This window comes from Heptranchias perlo, chromosome 2, assembly GCF_035084215.1.
Source record: "Heptranchias perlo isolate sHepPer1 chromosome 2, sHepPer1.hap1, whole genome shotgun sequence".
NCBI lineage: Eukaryota > Metazoa > Chordata > Chondrichthyes > Hexanchiformes > Hexanchidae > Heptranchias > Heptranchias perlo.
Genome location: NC_090326.1, coordinates 142,213,461 through 142,231,107, shown reverse-complemented (window position 1 = coordinate 142,231,107; position 17,647 = coordinate 142,213,461). Strand labels below are relative to the sequence as shown.

General features: G+C 42.5%; 1 protein-coding gene across 1 annotated transcript in view; it reads left to right on the top strand.

Annotated features, from left to right (window-relative positions):
* The window catches only part of LOC137332424 (ATP-dependent 6-phosphofructokinase, platelet type-like), a 114,938-nt gene that overhangs the window by 35,106 nt on the left and 62,185 nt on the right, over positions 1–17,647 (top strand). The window contains exons 6-7 of the mRNA XM_067996250.1: positions 15,251–15,295; positions 15,424–15,532. Coding sequence (XP_067852351.1) covers positions 15,251–15,295; positions 15,424–15,532 — 154 coding nt within the window. The remainder of the gene's footprint in view (positions 1–15,250; positions 15,296–15,423; positions 15,533–17,647) is intronic.

The window sequence follows — 17,647 nt, the reverse complement described above, 5'->3', positions numbered from 1 at the left end:
TTTACCATCCTGGTAGTTGCATGGTACAATGCTATGATTAGTCAACAACTCCATAGCAAGCAGTCTATCAACGGGCAGTTTACAATAGACCCAGACATGACATGAGGAAAACCCCAATGGTGGGGAACTTTGGGAACCATCGGTCCAAAATCATCTGTTCCTCCTAAGCCTGCTACACTTACCACATGTTATGGGGTCAGTTTTCACATCTATGGTAACGACACCCAGCTTTCCCTCGGCATCTCCAGTGCCACCATGTTTAACCGCTTGTTCAACATCGATCTTGGATGAGCCACAATTTCCTCTAGTTTCACATTGGGAACAGTGAAGCCTTTGTCTTTGACTCCTGTCACAAACTCCATTCCCTTGCCACTGATTTCACCCACCCCTCCCTTCTCAAGTAACTGTCTTGGGTTTAGCCAGACTATTTGCCTCGGTGTCTTATTCGACTCTGAGCTGAGCTTCCAGCTCCATATCCTCTCCATCACCAAGACCACCTACTTCCAACTCCATAATATCGCCCACCTCCTCCTCTGCCTCAGCCCATCTGCTACTGAAGCTCTTATTCATGCCTTTGCCACCTCCAGACTCAACTTTTCCAATGCTCTCCTCTCTGGCCTCCCACCCTGCACTCTCCATAAAGTTCAGCTCATCCAAAACTCTGCTGCCCATATCTTATCCAACACCAAGTCCTGCTTCCCTATCACTCCTGTCCTTGCTGATGCATATTGCTCCCAATCCCTCAACACCTCTAATTTAAAATTATCATCCTCATTTAAATGCCTTCATGGCCTCATCCTTTCCTATCTCTAAACTGCTTCCTCCCCCCACCACAGGATCTCCGTTCCTTTGACGCTGACCTCTTATGCATCGCCTTTCCCTTCTGTCCATCGTTAGCGCTCATGCCTTCAGCCATCTAGGTTCCATGGCCTGGAATTTCCTCCACTTTTTCACCTCCTTTTCCTTATTTAAGACCCTCCTTCAAACCCACACCTTTGACCAAGCTTTTAAAGTAGATGAAGGAGGCATACAGTGGTGTTCCCCAGGGGTCGGTACTAGCACCATTGCTTTTTTTTGATATATTAATGACTTGGACTTGGGTGTACAGGGCACAATTTCAAAATTTGCAGATGGCACAAAACTTGGAAGTGTAGTAAATAGTGAGGACGATAGTAATGGACTTCAAGAGGACATAGTCAGGCTGGTGGAATGGGTGGACACATGGCAGATGAAATTTAACAGAGAAGTGCGAAGTGATACATTTTGGCAGGCAGAATTCTAAAAGGGGTGCAGGAACAGAGTGATCTGGGGTTATATGTGCATAAATCGTTGAAGGTGGCAGGGCAGGTTCAGAAAGCGGTTAAGAAAGCATATGGGATCCAGGGCTTTATAAATAGAAGTATAGAGTACAAAAGCAAGGAGGTTGTGATAAACCTTTATAAAACAGTGGTTCGACCACAATTGGAGTATTGTGTCCAGTTCTGGGCACCGCACTTTAGGAAGGATGTGAAGGCCTTAGAGAGGGTGCAGAAGAGATTTCTTAGAATGATTCCAGGGATGAGGGACTTTAGTTACATGGATAGATTGGAGAAGCTGGGGTTGTTCTCCTTAGAGCTGAGAAGGTTGAGAGGAGATTTGATAGAGGTATTCAAAATCATGAAGGGTCTAGACATAGTAGATAGACAGAGGATCTATTCCCATTGGCGGAAGGGTCAAGAACCAGAGGACACAGATCTAAGGTGATTGACAAAAGAACCAAAGGTGACTTGAGAAAAACATTTTTTTACACAGGTTATGATCTGGAATGTACTGCCTGAGGGGTTGGTGGAGGCAGATTCAATTGTGGCTTTCAAAAGGGAATTGGATAAGTACTGAAGGGGGAAAAAAATTGTAGGGCTACTGGGATAGGGCGGGGGAGTGGGACTAGCTGGATTGCTCTTGCAGAGGGCCGGCATGAACTCAACGGGCTGAATGGCCGCCTTCCATGCTGTAACCATTCTATGATTCTATGAACAGAGGGGGTTGATGAGGGCAATGCGGTTGATGTGTATATGGACTTTCAAAAGACGTTTGATGAAGTGCCACATAATCGGCTTGTCAGCAAAATTGAAGCCTATGGAATAAAAGTGGCAGCGGCAGCATGGATACAAATTTGGCTAAGTGAAAGGCAACAGAGAGTAGTGGTGCACGGTTGTTTTTCGGACTGGAAGGAGGTATACAGTGGTGTTCCCCAAGGATCGATACTAGGACCACTGCTTTTCTTGATCTATATTAGTGACTTGGCTTTGGCTGTGCTGGGCACAACTTCAAAATTTGCAGATGGCACAAAACTTGGAAGTGTAGTAAATAGTGAGGAGGATAGTGATAGACTTCAAGAGGACATAGACAGGCTGGTGGAATGGGTGGACACATGGCAGATGAAATTTAACACAGAAGTGCGAAGTGATACGTTTTGGCAGGCAGAATGAGGAGAGGCAATATAAACTAAATGGTACAGTTCTAAAGGGGGTGCAGGAACAGAGATACTTGGGGGTAGTTGTGCACAAATCTTTGAATGTGGCAGGTCAGGTTGAGAAAACGGTTAAAAAGCTTTTTAAATAGTGGCATAGAGTACAAAAGCAAGGAAGTTATGTTGAACCTTTAAAACACTGCTTCAGCCACAGCTGAAGTATTGTGTCCAATTCTGGGCACTGCACTTTAGGAAGGAGGTGAAGGCCTTAGAGAGAGTACAGAGAGATTTACTAGAATGATTCCAAGGATGAGGGACTTCAGTTACGTGGATAGACTGGAAAAGCTGGGGTTGTTCTCCTTAGAGCAGAGGAAATTGAGAGGAGATTTGCTAGAAGTGTTCAGAATCATGAAGGCTTTTGATAAAGTAATTGAAGAGAAACTGTTCCTGTTGGCGGAAAGGTCGAGAACCAGAGGACACAGATTTAAGATGATTGGCAAAAGAACCAAAGACGACATGACTCCAAAGGGAGTGGGCTGGCTAGCTGACAGGCAACAGCAAGAGCACTGGCGGAGTGGCAGGGGTGGGACAGGAATGCTGTCATCCTGAGAGGTCAGCAGGTTCATGTTCCAAGGAGCCACTGCCACTTGCTGCCTCCGGTTACATGCCACCTTCTCCCGCAAGAAAGCGGGGCGTGTGTCGGTGAGTGGCCTGCAAGATGTTTGGGTGATGTGGCTGTTATGGTTGAATAGCTGCCAGTGTGCATGACCTGTGAGTTGTGGGTGTGCGGCTTGCAACGGTGGTAATGTGTAAAGGTGAGATAAAGCATCTGATCGGAAGAGTTGAGTACTGATTAAAAGAGTTTGTTGGTAGGTGGGTGATGGGGGATGTAGTGCGCAGAGCAGTGGATGCGGCTAGTGGTGCAGTTGGTAGGAGATGCCACTTGACAGTTGAACTCGCGCACCTTGACCACTCATGTCAAATCATTGCACTTCTTCCTGTACTGCATCTATGTTTGTGGTGTTATGCTCCTGGCGTTGACCCTGTTCCTACTGTCTTGGGAGCATATGTCTGGAGGGCCTCTTGCCCCACTGCGGATATAGAATGCCCCTCCTTCGATCCACCTCTTGCACCAAGGCCTCTATGCATCATCAGAGAATCTTGGTGCACGTGCTCTTGCAGGCACGGTACAAACTCAGATTGGCAGGGTCTGGCATGCAGATTGTAGGATGTGGGATGTAGTCGTGAGTAACCTTTTATTCAATGTTTTGAAAGAACTCAACAGTTTGTAAACATGAGGACAGGACCTGCATCTGTGTTTTACGTGTGCGATTTCTGATCTCTGTTCAGACCCGCATCTTATATTTTGAAAATACAAGAGTCCCGCATACTTTGAGCAGCCAAGTTGTTGCTCATTAAAAATTCGAGTTCCCATCATCACCATGCTTCACTATATTGCAGCACAGATTCACTTCACCTTTGACTTCCACCAGTTCCTGCAGCCAAGGTGCACCTCCCCTTTAAGTGGTGCAGGCTGCCTTTAAGTGGTGATAGCCACTTGCGATATCTGGGCCCACTGGTGAGCAGTGACTCAAGATTGCAGGTAGTGCTGGCTGCACGCAGCAATCATGTAAAACGAATATTTTGTGCTGCCTGCATCTCAACAACCAGGCATGGGTAAACATAGAAAATAGGAGCAGTAGTAGGCCATCCGGCCCTTCGAGCCTGCTCCGCCATTCAATATGATCATGGCTGATCCTCTTTCTCAATACCATATTCCCGCTCTCTCCCCATACCCCTTAATGCCTTTTGTGTCTAGAAATCTATCTAGCTCCTTTAAATATATTCAGTGACTTGGCCTCCACAGCCTTCTGTGGTAGAGAATTCCACAGGTTCACCAGCCTCTGAGTGAAGAAATTTCTCCTCATCTCAGTCCTAAATGTCCTACCCCGTATCCTGAGACTGTGACCCCTCGTTCTGGACCCCCCAGCCAGGAGAAACATCCTCCCTGCATCCAGTCTGTCTAGCCCTGTCAGAATTTTATATGTTTCACTGAAAGCTCCTCTCATTCTTCTAAACTCGAGTGAATACAAGCCGAGTTGACCCAATCTCTCCTCAGACAACAGTCCTGCCAACCCAGGAATCAGTCTGGTGAACCTTCGCTGCACTCCCTCTATGGCAAGTATATCCTTTCTTAGGTAAGGAGACCAAAACTGCACACAATACTTCAGGTGTGGTCTCACCAAGGCCCTGTATAACTGCAGTAAGACATTCTTGCTCCTGTACTCAAATCCTCTTGCAATGAAGGCAAACATACCATTTGTCTTCCTTACTGCTTGCTGCACCTACGTGTTTGCTTTCAGTGACTGGTGTACAAGGACACCCAGGTCCATTTGTGAATCAACATTTCCCAATCTATCACCATTTAAATAATACTCTGCCTTTTTGTTTTTCCTTCCAAAGTGGATAACTTCACATTTATCCACATTATACTGCATCTGTCATATATTTGCGCACTCACTCAACTTGTCTAAATCACCTTGAAGCCTCTTTGCTTCCTCTTCACAACTCACAATCCCACCTAGTTTTGTGTTATCAGCAAACTTGGAAATATTACATTTGGTTCCCTCATCCAAATCATTGATACATATTGTGAAAAGCTGGGGCCCAAGCACTTATCCCTGCAGTACCCCACTAGTCTCTGCCTGCCACCCCGAAAAAGACCCATTTAGTCCTACTCTCTGTTTCCTGTCTGTCAACAAGTTTCAATCCATGCCAGTATGGATCCCATGTGCTTTAATTTTGTACACTAACCTCTTATGTGGGACTTTATCAAAGGCCTTCTGAAAATCCAAATAAACCACATCTACTGGTTCTCCCTTATCTATTCTACCAGTTACATCCTCAAAAAAAAACTCCAGTAGGTTTGTCAAACATGATTTCCCTTTCATAAATCCTTGTTGACTTTGCCTAATCCCGTTGATATTTTCTAAGTGTCCTTTTATCACATCCTTTATAATAGACTCTAGCATTTTCCCTACTACTGATAGAATCATAGAAGTTACAACATGGAAACAGGCCCTTCGGCCCAACATGTCCATGTCGCCCAGTTTATACCACTAAGCTAGTCCCAGTTGCCTGCACTTGGCCCATATCCCTCTATACCCATCTTACCCATGTAACTGTCCAAATGCTTTTTAAAAGACAAAATTGTACCCGCCTCTACTACTGCCTCTGGCAGCTCGTTCCAGACACTCACCACCCTTTGAGTGAAAAAATTGCCCCTCTGGACCCTTTTGTATCTCTCCCCTCTCACCTTAAATCTATGCCCCCTCGTTATAGACTCCCCTACCTTTGGGAAAAGATTTTGACTATCGACCTTATCTATGCCCCTCATTATTTTATAGACTTCTATAAGATCACCCCTTAACCTCCTACTCTCCAGGGAAAAAAGTCCCAGTCAGTCCAACCTCTCCCTGTAAGTCAAACCATCAAGTCCCGGTAGCATCCTAGTAAATCTTTTCTGCACTCTTTCTAGTTTAATAATATCCTTTCTATAATAGGGTGACCAGAACTGTACACAGTACTCCAAGTGTGGCCTCACCAATGCCCTGTACAACTTCAACAAGACATCCCAACTCCTGCATTCAATGTTCTGACCAATGAAACCAAGCATGCCGAATGCCTTCTTCACCACCCTATCCACCTGTGACTCCACTTTCAAGGAGCTATGAATCTGTACTCCTAGATCTCTTTGTTCGAAAACTCTCCCCAACGCCCTACCATTAACGGAGTAGGTCCTGGCCCGATTCGATCTACCAAAATGCATCACCTCACATTTATCTAAATTAAACTCCATCTGCCATTCATCGGCCCACTGGCCCAATTGATCAAGATCCCGTTGCAATCCCAGATAACCTTCTTCACTGTCCACAATGCCACCAATCTTGGTGTCATCTGCAAACTTACTAACCATGCCTCCTAAATTCTCATCCAAATCATTAATATAAATAACAAATAACAGCGGACCCAGCACCGATCCCTGAGGCACACCGCTGGACACAGGCATCCAGTTTGAAAAACAACCCTCTGCAACCACCCTCTGTCTTCTGTCGTCAAGCCAATTTTGTATCCAATTGGCTACCTCACCTTGGATCCCATGAGATTTAACCTTATGTAACAACCTACCATGCGGTACCTTGTCAAATGCTTTGCTGAAGTCCATGTAGACCACGTCTACTGCACAGCCCTCATCTATCTTCTTGGTTACCCCTTCAAAAAACTCAATCAAATTCGTGAGACATGATTTTCCTCTCACAAAACCATGCTGACTGTTCCTAATTAGTCCCTGCCTCTCCAAATGCCTGTAGATCCTGTCCCTCAGAATACCCTCTAACAACTTACCCACTACAGATGTCAGGCTCACTGGTCTGTAGTTCCCAGGCTTTTCCCTGCCGCCCTTCTTAAACAAAGGCACAACATTTGCTACCCTCCAATCTTCAGGCACCTCACCTGTAGCGGTGGATGATTCAAATATCTCTGCTAGGGGACCCGCAATTTCCTCCCTAACCTCCCATAACTTCCTGGGATACATTTCATCAGGTCCCGGAGATTTATCTACCTTGATGCGCGTTAAGACTTCCAGCACCTCCCTCTCTGTAATATGTACACTCCTCAAGACATCACTATTTATTTCCCCAAGTTCCCTAACATCCATGCCTTTCTCAACCGTAAATACCGATGTGAAATATTCATTCAGGATCTCACCCATTTCTTGTGGTTCCGCACATAGATGACCTTGTTGATCCTTAAGAGGCCCTACTCTCTCCCTAGTTACCCTTTTGCCCTTTATGTATTTGTAGAAGCTCTTTGGATTCACCTTTGCCTGATCTGCCAAAGCAATCTCATATCCCCTTTTTGCCCTCCTGATTTCTCTCTTAACTCTACTCCGGCAATCTCTATACTCTTGAAGGGATCCACTTGATCCCAGCTGCCTATGCATGTCATATGCCTCCTTCTTCTTTTTGACTAGTGCCTCAATCTCCCGAGTCATCCAAGGTTCCCTACTTCTACCAGCCTTGCCCTTCACTTTATAAGGAATGTGCTTACCCTGAACCCTGGTTAACACACTTTTGAAAGCCTCCCACTTACCAGACGTCCCTTTGCCTGCCAACAGACTCTCCAAATCAACTTCTGAAAGTTCCTGCCTAATACCATCAAAATTGGCCTTTCCCCAATTTAGAATTTTAACTTTTGGGCCAGACCTATCCTTCTCCATAGCTATCTTAAAACTAATGGAATTATGATCACTTGTCCCAAAGTGATCCCTCACCAACACTTCTGTCACCTGCCCTTCCTTATTTCCCAAGAGGAGGTCAAGTTTTGCCCCCTCTCTAGTCGGGCCATCCACATACTGAATGAGAAATTCCTCCTGAATACACTCAACAAATTTCTCTCCATCCAAGCCCTTAATGCTATGGCTGTCCCAGTCAATGTTGGGAAAGTTAAAGTCCCCTACTATTACCACCCTATTTTTCTTGCAGCTGTCTGTAATCTCCTTACATATTTGCTCCTCAATTTCCCGTTGACTATTTGGGGGTCTGTAGTACAATCCTATCAAAGTGATCTCTCCCTTCTTATTTTTCAGTTCTACCCATATGGACTCAGTGGGCGAACCCTCGGATATATCCCCTCTCACTACTGCCGTGATGTTCTCCCTAATCAAGAACGCAACTCCCCCTCCTCTCTTACCTCCTGCTCTATCTTTCCTATAGCATCTGTACCCTGGAACATTGAGCTGCCAGTCCTGCCCCTCCCTTATCCATGTTTCAGTAATAGCTATAACATCCCAGTCCCATGTACCCATCCATGCCCTGAGTTCATCTGCCTTGCCCATCAGACATCTTGCATTGAAATAAATGCAGTTTAATCTAGACTTCCCTTGGTCTTTGCCCTGCTTTCTCAGACCATCTGTCCGGTCATGTTCTGTACACTCTCCCTTACTGCCTTTTGTTTCTGTCACCATTTTATTTCCCACTGACTTCCTGCATCGGTTCCCATCCCCCTGCCACATTAGTTTAAACCCTCCCCAACAGCACTGGCAAACACTTCCCCTAGGACATTGGTTCCAGTCCTGCCCAGATGCAGACCGTCCAATTTGTACTGGTCCCACCTCCCCCAGAACCGGTTCCAATGGCCCAGGAATTTGAATCCCTCCCTCTTGCACCATCTCTCAAGCCACGTATTCATCTTAGCTATCCTGTCATTCCTACTCTGACTTGCCCATGGCACTGGTAGCAATCCTGAGATTACTACCTTTGAGGTCCTACTCTTTAGTTTAACTCCTAACTCACTAAATTCAGCTTGTAGGACCTCATCCTGTTTTTTACCTATATCGTTGGTGCCTATATGCACCACGACAACTGGCTGTTCACCCTCCCGCTCCAGAATGTCCTGCAGCCGCTCCGAGACATCCTTGACCCTTGCACCAGGGAGGCAACATACCATCCTGGAGTCTCGGTTGCGTCCGCAGAAACGCCTGTCTATTCCCCTTACAATCGAGTCCCCTATCACTATAGCTCTGCCACTCTTTTTCCTGCCCTCCTGTGCAGCAGAGCCAGCCACGGTGCCATGAACCTGGCCACTGCCACCTTCCCCTGGTGAGCCATCTCCCCCAACAGTATCCAAAACGGTATACCTGTTTTGGAGGGAGATGACCGCAGGGGACCCCTGCACTGCCTTCCTACTCTTCCTCTGTCTGTTGGTCACCCATTCACTATCTCCCTCAGTAATTTTTATCTGCGGTGTGACCAACTCACTGAACGTGCTATCCACGACTTTCTCAGCATCGCGGATGCTCCAAAGTGAGTCCATCCGCAGCTCCAGAGCCGTCAAGCGGTCAAACAATAGCTGCAGCTGGACACACTTCCCGCAGGTGAAGGAATCAGGGATACAGGAAGGAGCCCTGAATTCCCACATCTCACAAGAGGAACATGACACGGCTCTGGGATCTCCTGCCATGACTTAACCCTTAAGTTAGCTTAACAACAACTGCAATGTCAAGAGAAAAAAAAGGAAAGAAAAACTACTTACCACTCCCTTTAAGGAGTTTACTCCTTTAAATTGTTCTCAATTTAGAGAATGTTAACTACACTCGGGACCTTGATTCACTAAAAAATAAACGCTACTTCCTATAAGACCAGCAGACCTTCCCTTTCCTTTTACTTCAGTTCCTGTCGATAAGTAGAAATACTCACCTGAACCTACTCACCAATCAGGTGCCTCCCCTGTGTCGCGTCCCGATCTGATTCCTGATATTAGGCTAACCGGTCTGTAGTTCCCTGTTTTCTCTCCCTCCTTTTTTAAATGGTGGGGTTACATTTTCCACCCTCCAATCTGCAGGAACTGTTCCATAATCTATAGAATTTTGTAAGATGATAACCAATACATCCACTAATTCCATGGCTACCTCTTTTAGTACTCTGGGATGCAGGTTATCAGGCCCTGGGGATTTATCAGCTTTCAGTCCCATTAATTTCTCCAGCACTTTTTTTTATTAATACTAATTTCCTTTAATTCCTCCTCCTCACTAGTCCCTTGGTTCCTGAGCATTTCTGGGAAGTTATTTGCGTCCTCTTCTGTGAAGACAGAACCAAAGTATTTGTTTAATTGCTCTGCCATTTCCTTGTTCCCCATTATAAATTCTCTCATTTCTGATTGTAAGGGACCTACATTTGTCTTCACTAATCTTTTTACATACTTGTCGAAGCTTTTACAGTCCATTTTTATGTTCCTTGCAAGTTTACTCTCATACTCTATTTTTCCCCTCTTAGTTAAACCCTTTGTCCTTTTTTTGCTGAATTCTAAACTGCTCCCAATCCTCAGACTTGCTACTTTTTCTGGCAACTTTATATGACTCCTCTTTGGATCTAATACTATCCTTAATTTCTTTTGTTAGCCATGGTTGGGTCGCTTTTCCTTTTGTGTTTTTGCGCCAGAAAGGAATGTATAATTGTTGCAACTCATGCATTCGTTCCTTAAATGTTAGCAATTGCCTATCCACTCTAATGCCTTTTAATGAAGTTTCCCAATCTATCATAGCTAACTCACTCCTCATACCTTTGTAGATTCCTTTGTTTAGATTTAGAAACCCTAGTTTCAGATTGGACTACTTCACTTTCCATCTTAATGAAGAATTCTATCATGTTATGGTCACTCTTCCCTAAAGGACGCTGCACAACAAGATTATTAATTAACCCCTTCTCATTGCACAATACCCAATCTAGTATAGCCTGTTCCCTGGTTGGCTACTCAATGTACTGGTCTGAAAAACCATCTAATACATACTCCAGGAATTCATCCTCCACAATATTATTGCTAATTTGGTTTGACCAGTCTATATGTAGATTAAAGTCACCCATGATTACTGTAGTTAGTACCTTTGTTACATGCATCTCTAATTTCCTATGTGATGCCATCCCCTACATTACCACTGCTGTTTGGAGGCCTATAGACAACTCCCATCGTGCACCATAATCCCAGCGCCTGTTTTCGGGGGTTAACCAATTTATCCCCCACCATGTCTAAACAGTTGAAGAAAGGTGTAATATTTTCCTTTTGTATAAGTGTTGCCAAAGTGGTCAATGACTCCATTGGGTACCTGCCGGTGGTGCAAGTATAATACTGACTTTTCCCTTTATTTAGGCAGTGTTAATAAATAAATATAATGAAAAATTAAATCTAGCTCATAGCTGGAGACTGTTTGTTTTCCTTGCTGTGGGTACAGTTGTGTTTTCTACAGTTCTCCAATAATCTTTATAGTCATACAAATGCTACAGGTTTTACCATTTGTTGTTCAGCAACTTAATCCTATTGTACATTGCTTGAAAGCACTCCAAAATTGTTCCATAACACATAGTGATTGTTGCCATAATATTACTGTGACCTTATCAGAACCTTTCATAATCTTGAAGACCGTTAACCAGGTTGCCTTCTAATCTTCTCAGCTTTATTGGAAAAAGGCATTAATTCTTAAGTCTCTCTTCATAATTGTAACCCCTCATCCTTAGTAATGTCCATGTGGATTGTAAGTAAAAATGCCTATTACTTAATAATCCCAATTAAGGCGCAAAGTGGTTTTGTTCCAAAGTATAATGGCTTTATTAAGAAGTAACAACAAGTTATTAAGAGGTTAACATACAAGAATACAACACTACATAGACCAATACAACCTGATACAATTCAGTCACTCGCCAAAGCCTCAGTGTGCACTCTGATGACCTTGATAGTTGGACAGCCAGTCCTGCCTTAAGAATTCTAAACAATTTTACAACACCAAGTTATAGTCCAGCAATTTTATTTTGAATTTAAAATAAAAATAAAATTGCTGGACTATAACTTGGTGTTGTAAAATTGTTTACAATTGTCAACCCCAGTCCATCACCGGCATCTCCACATTAAGAATTCTAACCAGTTATCAGAAAGCACCTTTCTCTTATGTTTTAGCACAAAGAGCTGTGTATAAGTTTCCCATCAGTCATCTTCCCTGTGGTGTGGGGCTGCCACCTCTTAACCCTCCCTTTGCATCACACCATTCCTTGGGACAGTGCAAACCTCCCCATCCAGGAAGGATGTCTCCCTTTCACACTGATAATCAAAGAAGGCACCAGTGTATGATTGCTTTGAGAAGGGTCTAGCACAACCCTTATATCCACACCAAGGCGATAACATCCTGTTTGTCTTGTTTTACTGCCGAGAAAACAAGTCTTGAGGACGTGGCCAGGTGCCGTTAGTCAAAGGGCCTTCCTTTTGATCAAGGCTACAGAGAGCCTGTTGTGATCGAAAGCAGACAATCCTTTGTTCACAGCAAAGTGCCAGACTACATTCATTTGACTTAAAACCAAGTTTATAATAATAAAGGACGCTGGATTAAAGCTTTTCTGACACGGATCTATGTTCAACCTTTTCCATTCCTTTTTTTATTCTTACAATAGGGTTCCCAAAACTGTTTACAATATTCCAATTGTAGCCTGAGATCTTGTGCACTTACTGTGAATTTAAAATTACTCCGCACTTCGCAATACCATTTTGATATGGTACTTCCTCCTTCTCTTCCTGTGCAGTGCTGCTGGGTGGAGCTCTACATTGTTGAAGTCCCTGCTTTTAATTTCCCAGTAAAAATTGTTCCAAGTACAGAGCAAAGGATTTTAATCTGGTGTGTTGTCTGTGCCAATCCAATTTTAAAAAACTCTGTGGCTGCAAGCTGCTGTTTCAAAAACTTAATAGCTATGAGTGAGATTGTTTTCACATTTCTAGACTCTTTCTTCCTCCCTGCCCCCACCAAATTGTGTACCAGGATTTGTCTGTTTGTCAAGGAGATAATGGCTCATGAGCACTGTAAAACCAAGGGAACCCATTTCTTGTCCCTGCTACCCTTAACCAGAAGTGCATAATAAGTGTACCTACCTAGTTGGAAAATTAGTTTTCTATTAAAGAAAATATAACTATAACCTTTGGGAAGTTATTGATAAGTAAATGCCTGTGCCCTATTCACCTTGTGGATTCAAGAAACTTTAATGTATTGTAGTTTTTTGATTGGCGCAGAATATGATGCTTCACGTGCACTTCAGAAAACTACCACGTCGACTTGTCTTTTGTGCATCAAGTATAACGTGACTTTTTTAAATAAAAAGGTATCCAAAGATCTCTTTACAAGATGTATTCCTGGTATGCTTATAATTTGAAAGATCAGTCGTCTACTTTTTAATGAGGTTTCATTCCTGGGGCTTTAACATTCAACTTTTACCACATACTTGCATTAAAGGTTTGTTTCCAGTATTTTAACTCAAACAGAAAATAAGACAGCAGATCAGTAAGTATCTTAAGTATTAAGGTTAGCATTTTGAGTAGGACACTTCATCAGACTTAGTATACATCTGTATTGGGTGCGTAATGGACAACGATACTTCTGCGTAGGGATTGAATAGGTAACTTTACACTTCACCTCCTCTTCCACAGCACTTGAACCTGCCCCCGGGTCCATCCCTGTCCCTGTTCCCCCTTGCTAGTTCTAACGGGTTCATAGATCCTGTATGGCTTGACCCTATATGTAAGGAATCTTACAACACCAGGTTATAGTCCAACTGTTTTATTTAAAAATCACAAGCTTTCGGAGGCTTTCTCCTTCGTCAGGTGACCAAGTCCCTGACGAAGGAGAAAGCCTCCGAAAGCTTATTGCTGTTATTTCTTTTATATCCAGTTTCTCTGCATGCTAGTCACATTGCTACGACCCAGTATCCCTCCTTTTATTGTAGAGTGGATTTTTTTTGGGTGGCGCAGTATAGGTTTTACCCATTTATACCAGCTTGTCGTTTCTCCAGTTTTGCTGTTGGGTGTCTCACGGTTTATCACTTTATAATGGTGGTGATTTCTTTTGATAGCCCCTCCATTTTTTTCTTTTAATGCAAAATTATTTCACACAAGCAGTGTTGATTGTTCTCATCATTTTGAACCAATTCTGCTCAGGAGAGTTAAATGATCTTCCAGTTATATGTCATGGTATTTTCTGTAACTTGAGATGGACTCTGCCCATCTCTGTACTAAACTGGGTATTAACATTTTGAAAGAGGACTTGGAAAATAATTGTCAGACGATCCGTAAGATTTTGTTTTAATTGGCTGTGACAGGACTAGTTAAAAATGTTCTTTTGGACATGCTCCGTTGTTAGGATACAAATTATGTAATCAGTCTAAGATTTTATGTTGAAGAGGCTGTGGGGAAGGTGACATGCTATTGCATTGTTTGTGTATGTTCAATGGCTTGTCCATATTGTGCTATGATTTTTGAGGAAATCATGTCCATTACTGGGTAAATAATAAAGTATGATTGAATTTGTTGTATTTGATAGACATGCCCAATTGGACTCCTGTACAATTCCTATTGGCAGCTTTGTTATCGTTCTATCACTGTTTATGAACTCCAACTCATAACATCTCAAAACTATTTCCCTACTTGTACGACCAGATGCTGCCTATTAACGGCAAACAGACCAAAACCGGAAAAATGCTTAGAATTTACAAGCACTTCACTGCTTTGAAAGAGGCTGTCCTCACATACAAGAGTCATGAAGGAGTAGACCAGGGTGAAGCTGCAGCCCTCCCTAAGTTTCGGGCTAGTACTATCAAGCTTTTATGTCTTATCTCCTTCTCAATCTCACTCAGGCATGCACTTAACCACACTAATGTTATAGATGGTATCTTGCAACACATGCGATGCTTGAAGGTGTGTTCTGGGTCCAGCATTCTGCCATTGTAGGCCTGGAAGAGCAATAGTTGCCAGTGGCTTAAAGGAGTCAGTACCTTACAACACCCCACATCTCGTCAATGTTTATGTAACACAATCGATTCTTGTCTGTGCTGGATTTTTTTTTATATTTCCTTAGTTAGAATCAGTATGTAAGAGCTTGAATCAGTCACTCATTTCTCAAAGGGAAACACAGCAGTACTTTTCTTTTGATCTATGTGTCTGTGCTTTTCACTGGTAGAAGAGAGAGAACATTAACCCCCACCTCACATATTTGCATGGAAAATGGGACATTATTTTTATGACAATGGCCATACAGTTTTCAATTTACAAAAAAAGCCCAAAAATTTGTAGGAATTTTTTTTAAAATCCTGCAGTATACTTAATACATAATAACAATCTTCAAGCTTTTGCTACAGGTTGTTGCAAGTTGTGGAAGTAGACATGAGAGTGAAGATATAAAATAGTTAATACTGTAACTTTTTCAACATTCTTTTGCAGCCATCAGAGGACATTTGTGCTGGAGGTGATGGGCAGACATTGCGGGTGAGCAAACATATTCGCTATAAGTGCCAGTTTTTGACATTTGAATAATAGTTTTAAGATCAACATACTTAGTTATTGGAACTTTAAAAAAAAATCATTTGAAATTTAATGAAGTATGTCATTTTTAGGTATCTAGCTCTAGTAAGTGCGTTGGCCTGTGGTGCGGACTGGGTATTCATCCCTGAAAGCCCTCCAGGAGATCACTGGGAGGATGAGATGTGTCAGAAACTCTCTGAGGTAAAGTGCTATAGAATGAGGAATGATGTCGCTGATTTTGTAAAACTAAGTTGAGTAGAACATTTCAGAAATTACAGACCTTGTAGAAAAACTGAATTTGAGAGAGGTATAAATATTAAACTGTATATTGGAAAGCCAACACATTGGGAATATCTTACAAGGTATGTTGATAGGGGTGGATGAAGAAGGGTGGGAGGATGCTCACGAGGAGCATAAATACTGGCATGGACCTGTTGGGCCAAATGGCCTGTTTCTGTGCTGTACATTCTTTGTATGATACCATGAGTATCTCTGGTAAACTACAAGAGCAGAATGTGAGCAGGGGATTCACTTTTCATTTTATGATTGAAACTGGGTGTGTTTTTCTTCCTGCTATTGGTAAAGAATTTAGTTAGGTAAATGAGAGTTGGGGTGTGAAACTTTCTCTCTTGTTGATTTTGTTGAAAAAGTCGGCCCAAGTACAAAACGGGGAAATACTGTTTTGTAGTAACGCCATACCTTTTGCTAAAATTACCGGAGGAACCTCGCCTTTTAATAGAGATCTTATTTCTTTCACATAATGTAATACATTGTCAGATTCTAAGCTGTAAAACTGGTAATCATCTGTCACTGGTATTATATGATGCTACTTCGTACAACATTGCAGAGCTTCCCTGTCAGACATCTGTTGCATTACATTGGTAAGAAAAGTAATTGCAAAAATCAAATGCACCTCTATCCTAAAGCTACCATCCTTTTACATAAATATTTTACAGCTGTAGACCAACATAATTTTTTGTGCTCATATATGATAAAGCCAGTAAGAGATATTAGATAGACATCTCTGTGCAAATCTGAGGAGTTCATTTAATCATTGGCTTCAAATGTTTTTGTAAACAGTTGAGTTACACACTCATGATCTGGGAAGCCATCTGATTCCCTTAAATGAACACTCCCTTGCAATACATTTTGCCTTCCATTGATTTCGCTCACAGTTCATTTTTATAGATATCCTTTGTCCTCCATCTTTGTTTTATAATTATGCTGATTGTTATAAAGTTTCTTGTATCTTTCAATTGTCAGACATCTCTCCTTGGCGCTCTCCTCTTCTCCATCCATATGCTACCTCGGTGACATCACAAGATCACGATAATTACGAATGTGGAAGATCATTTGGCCCATCCAGAGAGATCTTAATGCATCTCCCTCCCCCCTGCATTGTAGCATCCATTTGTTCTTTAAATGATTCCAGCATTTCTGCCTCCGCTGGGGGGGTGGTGGTGTGTTCTTAAAGTTACCTTTTCATTAATCTGAACATGTGTTGCCTCTCCTCGACTTCCCTCGACCTCACAACCACCTTTTGTGATTTTAGACTCCAATTGAACATTAAGAAGACTGATGCTATAATTTTCAGCCCTTGCCATTGACTCTTACCCCCTCCCCAATAGTTTGGTTTGACTGAACTAGGAACTTTGACACCGTGTTCCATTTCAACTCCTACATCTTCAAAAACCTTCTCAAAATCCGTTTCTTCTGACCAAACTTTTTCACTTCTTCTAACTCTCCCACTATGGTTCATAACCTTTTTACCCTAATTTTTTAACATTTTTTTTAGAATTTCTTACACTCCCTTGCTTTAGCTCTTCTGCAGTGCATCGTTAATTAATAGAATGAGAGTGTTAACCTGCTGCAAGTTCCTTTGCTAATGTGTTTTACAGGTATCCATTAGGTCCAGAAGATATTTGAGGGAACTGCCTAAGGTGGCTCACCCAGTAGTTTAATTACTTATTTTGCTGTTGTTTCCCTATCTTCATACTGTAAAAATAGCCTAATCTCTCTCTTCATACTTCATAATAGCCCAGTCAAGATGGGAAACTCTCAAAATAGGTCCTTGTGTGTGTCAACTTATGCTTTACCATATATACTTCTGTTTTTGGTTATTTACTAGCTATCAATTTTACAGAACCAAAAGCAGCCAGCCGTTCCCTCCGTCTATCTTCCTTATCCAAATTCTGGTAAAATTTAAGAAACCTTTCCGACAACTGTAGAATGCAAGTAGATGTACCATTGTGTAAATAGAATAACATTTGTTCAAAACTGGTATCTTTACTACAGTTCTTTCAATAGATATTCCTG